At 47.1% G+C, this 12,036-nt stretch overlaps 1 protein-coding gene across 1 annotated transcript; it reads left to right on the forward strand.

The window, feature by feature from the left end:
• Window positions 1–250: 250 nt before the first annotated feature.
• LOC137425416 (E3 ubiquitin-protein ligase TRIM13) lies at window positions 251–10,640 on the forward strand. The gene is made up of 4 exons (XM_068113838.2): window positions 251–708; window positions 8,520–8,806; window positions 9,107–9,245; window positions 9,761–10,640. The coding sequence occupies exons 1-4, from the start codon at window positions 406–408 to the stop codon at window positions 10,361–10,363; spliced, it is 1,332 nt and encodes a 443-aa protein (XP_067969939.2). The 5' UTR covers window positions 251–405; the 3' UTR covers window positions 10,364–10,640.
• The last annotated feature ends 1,396 nt before the right edge of the window (window positions 10,641–12,036 follow it).

The raw sequence follows: 12,036 nt of genomic DNA on the forward strand, positions 1-12,036 counted from the left end.
CACGCAATGCAGTCGATGCGAGGTGGTGCGTGCAGCTATAAAATATTTGGCGGTGTATAAGCAAGCCTCTTTTAGCTCGATTGTTATTGTTTTTCGTCGTTTACGCCTGTTAGATTTTATAACTTTAACCTGTTTATGAATATATACCAAGGTATTGCTGTATTAGGCTGATGTCGCAAAATGTCAAATGAACGTCAGTAGATGCGATGAAAAATAATTTCTTAGAAGATAGTTAAGGCACGTATGAATTGGGTTGGGGGAAGTTGAAACTTGAAAGGTACAACCAACAGCTGGTGTGGGGAGAGCAGTTTGTAAGGGGGCGGAAAAGCAACAAAAGGAGGGAAATTATCCGCAACTTCAAATATCTTGTCTGTATTCGTAATCGCATCCCGGCCCCCGGACCTCATGGAGGGCCTCGAAGACGATCTAACGTGTCCCGTGTGCTTCTCCGTGCTGGCGGATCCGCGCTCTTTGCCGTGTGCGCACACGTTCTGCAGTCGATGTCTGGACGCACTGTTGCTGCGGGCCGCGCCCAGGAGAAAGGGCCTCCTTAGCCGGGGCTTCGGGTCGCGGTGTCCGACTTGTCAGCGGACTTTCCAGGCCGCGAGAGCGAGCGATCTGCCAGTGAACTACGCCCTTTCTGCAGTGCTGGAGACTTTTTCCCGACAACGGGCTGATGCTGAAACGTGCAAGGAACATACAGGACAGGTACTGATCTAGTGACCCCCCCCCCCCCCCCCCCGCCACACATTCCAGGCGGTGCGTGCGACTCCCCTGCCCCCACATTCCAGGGGGTGCGTGCGACTCCCCTAACCCCACATTCCAGGGTGTGCGTGCGACTCTTACCCCCACATTCCAGGGGGTGCGTGCGACTCCCCGACCCCCACATTCCAGGGGGTGCGTGCGACTCCCCTACCCCCACATTCCAGGGGGTGCGTGCGACTCCCCTACCCCCACATTCCAGGGGGTGCGTGCGACTCCCCTACCCCCACATTCCAGGGGCTGCGTGCGACTCCCCTACCCCCACATTCCAGGGGCTGCGTGCGACTCCCCTACCCCCACATTCCAGGGGCTGCGTGCGACTCCCCTACCCCCACATTCCAGGGGGTGCGTGCGACTCCCCTACCCCCACATTCCAGGGGGTGCGTGCGACTCCCCTACCCCCACATTCCAGGGGGTGCGTGCGACTCCCCTACCCCCACATTCCAGGGGGTGCGTGCGACTCTTACCCCGAGATTCCAGGGGGTGCGTGCGACTCTTACCCCGACATCCAAGGGAGTGCGTGCGACTCCCCGACCCCCACATTCCAGGGGGTGCGTGCGACTCCCGTACCCCCACATTCCAGGGGGTGCGTGCGACTCCCCTACCCCCACATTCCAGGGGGTGCGTGCGACTCCCCTACCCCCACATTCCAGGGGGTGCGTGCAACCACCCTCTCCCTATTCCAGGGGGTGCGTGTGACTCCCTTACCCCCACATTCCAGAGGGTGCGTGCGACTCCCTTACCCCCACCTTCCAGGAGTGCATGCGATTCCCTTACCCCCACATTCCAGGGGGTGCATGCGACCACCCTCTCCCTATTTCAGGAGGTGTGGGCGAATTATAGCCCCATATTCCAGGGAGTGAGGGTGAATTGTACCGCCACACATTTCATGGGGTGGGCAAATTGAACCCCCACATTTCAAGGGGGGGGGGGGGGATGGGCGAATTGAACCCCACATTTAGTGGGGTGTGGGCGAATTGAACCCCACATTTCAGTGGATGTGAGAGAATTGCACCCCACATTTCAGTGGGTGTGGGAGAATTGCACCCCACATTTCAGTGGATGTGGGAGAATTGCACCCCACATTTCAGTGGATGTGGGAGAATTGCACCCCACATTTCAGTGGATGTGAGAGAATTGCACCCCACATTTCAGTGGATGTGGGAGAATTGCACCCCACATTTCAGTGGATGTGGGAGAATTGCACCCCACATTTCAGTGGGTGTGGGAGAATTGCACCCCACATTTCAGTGGATGTTGGAGAATTGCACCCCACATTTCAGTGGGTGTGGGAGAATTGCACCCCACATATCAGTGGATGTGGGAGAAATGCACCCCACATATCAGTGGATGTGGGAGAATTGCACCCCACATTTCGGTGGATGTGAGAATTGCACCCCACATTTCAGTGGATGTGGGAGAATTGCTCCCCACATTTCAGTGGATGTGGGAGAATTGCACCCCACATTTTAGTGGATGTGGGAGAATTGCACACCACATTTCAGTGGATGTTGGAGAATTGCACCCCACATTTCAGTGGATGTGGGAGAATTGCACCCCACATTTCAGTGGATGTGGGAGAATTGCACCCCACATTTCAGTGGATGTGGGAGAATTGCACCCCACATTTCAGTGGATGTGGGAGAATTGCACCCCACATTTCAGTGGGTGTGGGAGAATTGCACCCCACATTTCAGTGGATGTGGGAGAATTGCACCCCACATTTCAGTGGGTGTGGGAGAATTGCACCGCACATTTCAGTGGATGTTGGAGAATTGTACCCCACATTTCAGTGGATGTGGGAGAATTGCACCCCACATTTCAGTGGATGTGGGAGAATTGCACTCCACATTTCAGTGGATGTGGGAGAATTGCACCCCACATTTTAGTGGATGTGGGAGAATTGCACACCACATTTCAGTGGATGTTGGAGAATTGCACCCCACATTTCAGTGGATGTGGGAGAATTGCACCCCACATTTCAGTGGATGTGAGAATTGCACCCCACATTTCAGTGGATGTGGGAGAATTGCTCCCCACATTTCAGTGGATGTGGGAGAATTGCACCCCACATTTTAGTGGATGTGGGAGAATTGCACACCACATTTCAGTGGATGTTGGAGAATTGCACCCCACATTTCAGTGGATGTGGGAGAATTGCACCCCACATTTCAGTGGATGTGGGAGAATTGCACCCCACATTTCAGTGGATGTGGGAGAATTGCACCCCACATTTCAGTGGATGTGGGAGAATTGCACCCCACATTTCAGTGGGTGTGGGAGAATTGCACCCCACATTTCAGTGGATGTGGGAGAATTGCACCCCACATTTCAGTGGGTGTGGGAGAATTGCACCGCACATTTCAGTGGATGTTGGAGAATTGTACCCCACATTTCAGTGGATGTGGGAGAATTGCACCCCACATTTCAGTGGATGTGGGAGAATTGCACTCCACATTTCAGTGGATGTGGGAGAATTGCACCCCACATTTTAGTGGATGTGGGAGAATTGCACACCACATTTCAGTGGATGTTGGAGAATTGCACCCCACATTTCAGTGGATGTGGGAGAATTGCACCCCACATTTCAGTGGATGTGGGAGAATTGCACCCCACATTTCAGTGGATGTGGGAGAATTGCACCCCACATTTCAGTGGATGTGGGAGAATTGCACCCCACATTTCAGTGGATGTGGGAGAATTGCACCCCACATTTCAGTGGGTGTGGGAGAATTGCACCCACATTTCAGTGGATGTGGGAGAATTGCACCCCACATTGTACCCCCACATTCCAGGGGATGTGGGCGAATTGTACGTTTTGTCAACCCCCTTCCCACCAACCCCCCCAAAATATTATCTTTTAACATTATTTATTCTGAAATTCAGAATCATCTGTTCTTTGTTATTACAAAAAAAAAAAAAAAAAAAAATCTGCTTCAAGATGAAATTGTCGATCGGTTTGCGATGTTGTATAATTTTGTTTTGGGTATGGAGGGGTGAATGGGAAAAGTACAGTACAGTACTGTATCATGCAAGACCAGGTTTGTGTTCAGTTATAAAGCAACCAGCTCGTGCTTGCCAAGCTGGCCGTTCCTTATCAACAGTTTTAAATGGATTGCTTGCTTGAGTGCTTAAGCCACTTGGCGAGCGCTCCACAAGAAGCTTGGCTTGGTAACTGATGTTGGTAAAACTAATAACTCTCGTCAAAACCTGCCAGCTAAAAAATTTTTTTAAAGCTGACCAAACTGTAGTTTTGGGGAATGACCAATCGTGACGGCCGCTTGATTCGGAACACAAGGGTGGCGGTGGGTTTTCTTGGACCGCCTCCCACCCACGCACACTGTATTGAAGCGCTTCATTGCACTGATTTTGTTCTGATAATTCGTGAAAGTACCTGATAAGTATTTTTTTGTTGTTGTTGTTGTTGTTGTTGTTGTTGTTGTTGTTGTTGTTGTTGAAGCGGTATGAAATCTGCAAGTGATCAAGCACGGACAACAATCGGTCACTGAGGATTTAAAGGACGTGATGAGATGAGGTGGAGGTTAAATGCCACGAAGGACTGGAAAGAAATGTGAATCTTTATTGTTGACGGACACCTTTCAAGTTAAGTTGGGGTGTGATTTTCAGGGTGTCTCCATCATAACACCATTTTTTTATGCAGGAGTTGACAGAGAACTGGGACGTACGGTTTAAGAGTGACGAGCTCTTGGAGAAAGGGGACGGGTTTAAACATGTGGGGGCGGGTTATGATGTTGGGCTTGTCTCGTCTTGGCACAGATGCACTCTTTAGATTTATGGAAGGATAATTGGGCACTGGAGTTTGGCTTTCCCTGTGGAAACGGTAAGTTTGTAGCATTTTCCCCTGTGCATACACCTCCATGTACTATGGCTTGGAAGGAGGACATTGAGCTCTACATTCTGGACGGGATGAACTAATGCAATGCAATTTACTTTTACTTACTTTTTCACATTAATCTAAGGCTTCGGGAGTGTGTGTTGTGTGTTGTGTGTTGTGTGTTGTGTGTTGTGTGTTGTGTGTGTTGTGTGTATCAAGGATATTGGGAGATGTCAATTGACTTTAACATGGCCTGCATGCACATTATTGACGATGGACAAATCGGCAGTACTTAAGATATGAACCTGGGATCACAGCATCATGAGCTATGCACTCAGAATGGAACATGAAACTTGCCAGCCCAAAGATTGTTGTGAAATATCTCCTTGAGGAGGTGAGGAGAGGCCTGCACCGCAGCTTGGTTGGCTAGTTTGATCATCTTTCTAGGCCCTTCAGTATTTGGTCGGTTGCCCGAAGAGTGACGGTGAATTAGTAGTCGGGTAGCTCAGTTGGAGGCCTGCTCACAATGTGAGCTCTCTAGTTTCAAGGGTTCCACCCCAGTTGAGCTCCAAGTAATTCGAGTGAAAATGCTGTTCTGGGAACATTGCCGAGCTAGCTCGCTGCCCTTTGGATGGGAGAGTAAAGCCGGTTGTTTTGTCCGAATTGAAATTTTGGACATGAAAAACTCATGTATCTTTCAAAAACGTTTCAAGACCAGGCCAAATCCTATGCTTGGAGTTGGGTGTATAATTTTCACTTCCTCCATTTAAGTGGTTGGGTCAGAGAGGGGAGATGGCACAGTGAGGATGGGCCAAATAGTGTTTACTTGTCCCTAAGTTACCTTGTGAAAATGGTGCCTTCATCAGGAAATGATTGGCAAAGGGTTCAGCAAAAAAGTAAATTAAATAGTAGGAGAGGTTTTAAATAATTTCTCAAGAACACATCCCGCAAGGACTACGACAATTACTTATTTTAAACGAGATGGTATTCATAGAATACTTACCCGACGCAGCCAACTTGGTGCGAGCCAACTCTTCTGTTTTTGATGGGTTTTTTTTTTTCTTTGATCCAATATGGCTGATTATAATATAATTATAGAGGTCCAACTTTTTTTTTTTTTCAAGATTGTGCCTGTACCACGTGACCTATGACATCATAATTATTAAAATATTCTGCAGGAGGAGGCACTCGTATGGTGAAAATTTTGTGTCCATCAGACCAACAGTTGCTGAAGAAAAAAAATTCATACTGGTTGGATAAAGCGTTATACTTGTCGAATTATGACGTCATAACGAAGGCACCAATGACATTAACATATCTAATTCCCCATGGGGGTTTGGGGGCGTACTTGACAATGAGCCATGCTTCAATTTTTTCCATTGAGCGATTTTGGAGCGATAAGAGGTTTAAAGTTTTTTCAAGATGACGTCCATACAACGTGATCTATGACGTCATAATTATGAATTAAAAAATTAAGCAGGCGAGGCACTCCTATGGTGAAAATTACGTGTCAATCGGACTAACCGGTGCCGAGAAAATGAATTTTAAAAATGCAGGCACACGCCACACGTACGTAATCCATCGCCTAACCCTGCTTTTCGCTTTGTGAGTGCAGGGTAATTAACAGTTAACGGCCTTCTTTTGTGGTACCTCATCAAATGCCTTCTGAAAGTCCAGATATACTGTACTTTATCCATTGTATTTCCTTCATCCATCCAATCAGAAACTGCTTCACGGAACTCCAATAAAATTGTTAAACATTACCTACCTTCAGGAAAGCCATGCTGACTGCCTACTTCGCTGCCACCGCCCGCCCTCGTCGCCACCGCCCGCCCTCGTAGCCACCGCCCGCCCTCGTCGCCACCGCCCGCCCTCGTCGCCACCGCCCGGCCTCGTCGCCACCGCCCGCCCTCGTCGCCACCGCCCGCCCTCGTCGCCACCGCCCGGCCTCGTCGCCACCGCCCGGCCTCGTCGCCACCGCCCGGCCTCGTCGCCACCACCCGGCCTTGTCGCCACCGCCCTCGTCGTCCTCGTCGCCACCGCCCGCCCTCGTCGTCCTCGTCGCCACCGCCCGCCCTCTTCGTCCTCGTCGCCACCGCCCGCCCTCTTCGTCCTCGTCGCCACCGCCCGCCCTCGTCGTCCTCGTCGCCACCGCCCGCCCTCGCCTGCCCTCGTCACCACCGCCCGCCCTCGTCGCCACTGCCCGCCCTCGTTGCCCTCGTCGCTACCCGCCCGCCCACGTTGTCCTCATCGCCACCACCCGCCCTCATTGTCTTCGTCGCTGCCGCCTTGCTCGTCACCACTGTGCATCTCCTCTGCAGACTCACTCCATAAACGCAACCAATTGTTGTTCACAAATTGTTCACATACCTGCTGCACAGTCGCTAGCCATTCTTTCAACCTATCGATAACAATTTTATGTCACCTATTTCCTCATACTAGATCCTCCTACATGTAACCTAGACTACCCACTATTTGTCCCCCGTCGCAACGTGGAGCGAAAGGGGCATTATGGTTTTCCCCTCCGTCCGTGTGTGCGTCCGTCCATCCGTGCGTGCGGAAGTGCGTGCATGCGTAAGCGAAGGACCGAATTCTAATTTGGTGTGTGGGTGCAACTAGGCATATATGGAAGAACCCTATTGAAAATTAGGTCGCCACGTCAAAATCCAAGATGGCCGCCACCATATATATGTCTGAACCTTGTGAGTGAACTATCTTGAAAAATAAACGAACTACTAACTTCTAATCTGGTGTGTGGGTGTATCTACGCATAAGGGAGAACGCTATTGAAAATTGGGTCGCCATGTCAAAATCCAAGATGGCCGCCTTGCGTCTTCCACTTTGTCAACTCACATCACCACCGACGGGGGACCTAGGCGTAACGCTTGTTCAACTTACTCTGATCTGGCTTTCATCAAGCAACTATCACACGGTTTATAATAGTCTTCTCTTCTTCTTTCCTGATGGACTCGCTCCCTGTTGTCTCTTTTCCCAAAGATATTTTAAACTAATCTCAAATCAATAAATCGACTAACTTAATCGATTAGGGGTGACGAACAATGCTTCACCAAATCCTTAGACTAACGCTTCAAAAGAAAACAAATACAATTACCCGCTAATCTGCAACTAACATGACCGCAACCTTAAGTGATATCAAATACACAACACCGGACAGGCATCATGATAACAAATACGGAAAGCAACAACAAAAATAGCACTTATTGTATTGTGCTTTAAGGAACTCTGAAACTTCGAACTCAATTACTAAATCTCATGAGATCACCTCTCGCAACGTTGATGGGTTTTTGAAATGGATGAGAACCTGAGGTCCAGTTTGCAGGTATCTAGTATACACTCTTATACACTACTGATGTCTTTTAATCTAAGGATTGTGTGTTCTGTATTAAATGTAAATACAAGTTTGTCACATGGACGGCCCCCACTCAAAATCTCTCCCAGAATTGTAAGCGATTTTTGACAGGAACTGTACATGCTAGAACTTGACGATCTATAATTTTGTCAAATTGATGCGTAGCGTTCATTTTCTATGTGTGGTCTTGCACACCAGTTTAAAATGAGTATTATTACTAATTTAGGCCTTCAGAGATCCCAATGAAACCGAAAAATCAGTGTGGCAAAACGACGGGGAACACGATGCACATGGTCTCTTGTGAAAAAAAACCCCCCAAAAAACAACTTATTTCTACACCACAAGACACAAGGACACAGAACGAAAACCCAGACACAAGGATAGACAGAAAACCCTAACTTGTCAAAGAAACGAACCCTTGGCTAATCCTATGGTGCCCCACAAACAACATTAATTTGTTACTGTACTTTTTCTCTTTTTTCTCCACACTCCTTGTCCTTTCATCACTTGTGCTCTATTTTCTCCCCCATCCTCCACATTCCCAATTTCTAGCCTCAGACCCTGCACTGCCTACAGTGCCATGGCCCCATATGCCTGCGCTGCATTGCCCCAATTGGTCGCCATGCTGGACATCAGTTTGACACGCCGGCTGGAGCTCGTGAGCGCGAGCGACTTGGCCTGGTTAACCTGGCTGAAGCCCTTCGGAATGGACCACGTTGGAAAGCTGTTGAACCACGACGTGCGCGCATGAATGCTGAGAACTCTCTGGTGACCCGAACGCTGGATGAGGTGGAGCAGCAGGTTGCGGCCGAGTTCAGAGCCCTCTGCAGGGAGTTAGAGTTAGTACTTCATCATTTTGGTTGTATTTCATTCACATTTTAACGTGCAAGAACAAGTATGGCCATCATCGTGGCCCTTCCCTCTTCCTTTACCAGTTCCTTCATGGCCTTCATCCTTAAATATTTTGCATATCTGTCCATTAGTTTGGTGCAGCTGCACTGACCTTGAATAAACTTGTTTTTGTTTTAATGTTGTATGTTTTTGTAATGCAATTTTTTGCTTGCACAACGATGAGTAGGACAGGTTGTTTGCCGAACCAGGCCCGTCAGCGTTATCTCACATACTAATGATGTGCACAGGGCACTCGGGGAGGAGATTGCAGCCGTGTATACACACATGCATACTGAGGTCACTGCTGTGTGCAGCGCAGACACAGCAGAATTAAATTCTCTGCTGATACAACGTGAGCGCATGCTTCGGCGATACGAGGATTTCCAGGTACACTGGACAACTTTGTTCAATGTAGAACGTTTCATTGATAATTTTGCTATCTCAAAAATTATTTCATTTCATAAACCATTGGCACATACCCCATTCTACATTCCTCTGTTAACATTCGTGCTGAAACCCGTGCCATGATAGAGCACTTATTTCAACATGAATGCTCATGATCATGCATTTCTAGTAGTGGTACATCCTCAACTGGACAATGAGTAAACTTGAGGACAAGCTTAAACGAGATAATTTTGTGATTTAACTGTATTATGATAAAGTCAACTTCAGACAAGCAGCAAGTATAGCACACATCATGACATATTAGAGGTCTTGTTGTTGTTGTTGTTGTTGATATGATTCACCCTTGGAAATGTAGCATTGTACAATGTCGTGGTACTCAATTTTTCATGAGCCTTCCTTCCTTATTGTATAAACTGTTTTTTGTTTTTATCCACCACTGGTCCCTCCATTTCCTCTGTCCCTCACCCTCCTCCCACCCCCCCCCCCCCCCCCCACAGTCCCAGCCCGACACCTCAGCTTACCTCCGCAGTGTCGGTACTATGCGAGCCGAAATGGAAAGCCTTGCACGAACTGCCCTGCCTCCTGTTGTCGTAGCTCAAATCCCAGCCGCTGCGCATGCTCAGCGGTTATCCCACTGGGCGGCTCGTGCCCGGAGTCTTATATCGGAAGCTCCCATTCCCCCGAGATATTTTACCCGACGCAAGGTGCTTGGCCCTTACCCAAGCCAAAGCCATCTAGGCCGGCTGCAGCTAGTGGCTCAGGCTTTGGCTTACACCAGCGTAGCATCAACCTTGGCCGTCATTGTCTTGGCCCTGGCTGGAAGGAATTATGCGACTGTGTGGTGGATCTCTCTGTTCATTGCTAGTGGTGCAGCTCTGGGCCTCACAAGTCTTTGGTCTTGGACCCAAGGGTCATTAAGAAGCTCAGGATGCCAGGCTAGTCTGTTGTCTTTTTGTTTGGAAGGGCCTTCCATCCTGCCTGAGATAACGGGAAGGTCTGTGTGGCTTGCCAGAGCTGTCATTATGAAAATCCGCCAGGAAACTGATACAGCTCTAGGATGGTTCAAACACCTGTGTGAAAGCTGGGGTTCATATAGGTGATTACATTTCCACAATCTGACCTCATTTTCATATCTGTGCACAACGTGTGTTAGTGGGTGTGGATAGCAGATCATATTTGAACAATAAGCCACGTCATGGGGAAGCTTTAAGATTGCGAGGTTGAAACAAATCTTTCTGATATTGTCATAGTGAACCAGAGTTGCACCAGTGATAGTATTTTGTTGTTTTCTAGTACATTTCAAAACTCATCCAAATTGGAGTAATACTTCTGTAAATGCATCTTTTTTTTGCACATTTTAATTCCCATTTATTTAACTATTTTCAGCTTACCTTCATCCCTTTTTTTGTCTCATTTGAACGTTGGTTCTTTAGAGACAAAGGACCACAAATCAAAAAATGTGTACTCCAAGGAAAGATTTGCTTGGATATTCAAGTTTATCCTCTTTATTATATTATATATATATATATATTATTTTTTTTTTATTTTTTTTTTTTTGAAGGCAAGGCTTTGGATCGGATGGATGAAAAATTGGGTGTTCTGCTAGTATTGGTGAATGTTAAATGTCCCATTCTGTCTTTTTGCAAAGAGTAGGGGAGTTATTGCCAGCACCCTGAATGAATTTCAAATTCTGGCTAGCTTCAGTTGAATGTCAGGCTTGGCCAGCCAGTTCATGAAAGACTTGGGTCAACAACATTCTCCAGCTGACCCCACAAGGTGGTGGGAACGGGGTGGTAGGGACAGTCTCTTGATGATTGCTGAAGCTTCCAATTTGATATGAACACAATGCCCCGTTGATGTCTGTTGGTCTCGGACAATCATGTTTTTGATTGCTGTAAATCGCTCTTCAATCCATGAATGAAGACTGCTAACTTTACCTGTATAAAACGTGCATGTTTCGCGAGCTCAGCCTTACAATGCACTAACAAAGATTGATTCTTGTAACTTGTCAATTTGTATGAGCAAATAATTATACATTTTTAATTGATGCAAGTGCTGCAATGTCATCCATTGTGTTGTGAAGATGTTGCCTTTGTCTAAAAGATGAAATGGACTACCATGCTCTTTTTCTTTTTATTTTTTATTTTTTTTTCCTTTTGGATGTTTCTTTTTTAATTATCAATAAAATGTTTTCTGTTGCTTTCTTTGTGCTGAATTTATCATATGACCTGCAAGCTTGTAAACCACGCGAAGAACCACCTGTTGCGTGTTTATTTAAGAATCGTTGAGCGGTGCTATGTGGATCATGAAATTGATCCATAATCCTAAATGATGTTTATGGTTTTAAAGACCTTTATCAGCAGAAGAAAGTCAGTCCAAGTGTTTGGTTATTGGTTCAAGGACATGGGGGGGGGGGGAACTATGTACTCAATTTCAAATTGGTGTGCAGTTCATGTTAATTTTGGGCAACCACTATAAATGTATTCTACTAGGTCCTACTAATCGGAAAATGATGTCGCCATTTTTTTCTGTTGCCCTTTAGTGACCTTGACAAGGTCAAAGTTCAAACGTCATTACAGTGACCATACTTCATCCAAAGTATATCAACCTGGGTACCAAAATGTGGTAAATTTCACAAGGAACATTGGTTATGACATTTGTTTCGTCATTTGACCTTTCGTTTTTTTGCAATATGCAAATAAATGAGATAATTAGAGACAAAAATATGCATAATTAGCATGCCCTATTAAACATATATCCCGGTTATCTATCT

The sequence above is a fragment of the Myxine glutinosa genome, chromosome 4, assembly GCF_964187855.1.
Source record: "Myxine glutinosa chromosome 4, kmMyxGlut1.1, whole genome shotgun sequence".
In the NCBI taxonomy this organism is placed as follows: domain Eukaryota; kingdom Metazoa; phylum Chordata; class Myxini; order Myxiniformes; family Myxinidae; genus Myxine; species Myxine glutinosa.

Bases quoted from the DNA above. Each gene is read 5' to 3' on its own strand.
- LOC137425416 (XM_068113838.2), top strand. From the start codon at position 406: ATGGAGGGCCTCGAAGACGATCTAACGTGTCCCGTGTGCTTCTCCGTG. The intron at 709-8,519 runs GTACTGATCTAG...CCCAATTTCTAG, and splicing joins GCAAGGAACATACAGGACAG to CCTCAGACCCTGCACTGCCT. The intron at 9,246-9,760 runs GTACACTGGACA...CCCCCCCCACAG, and splicing joins GGCGATACGAGGATTTCCAG to TCCCAGCCCGACACCTCAGC.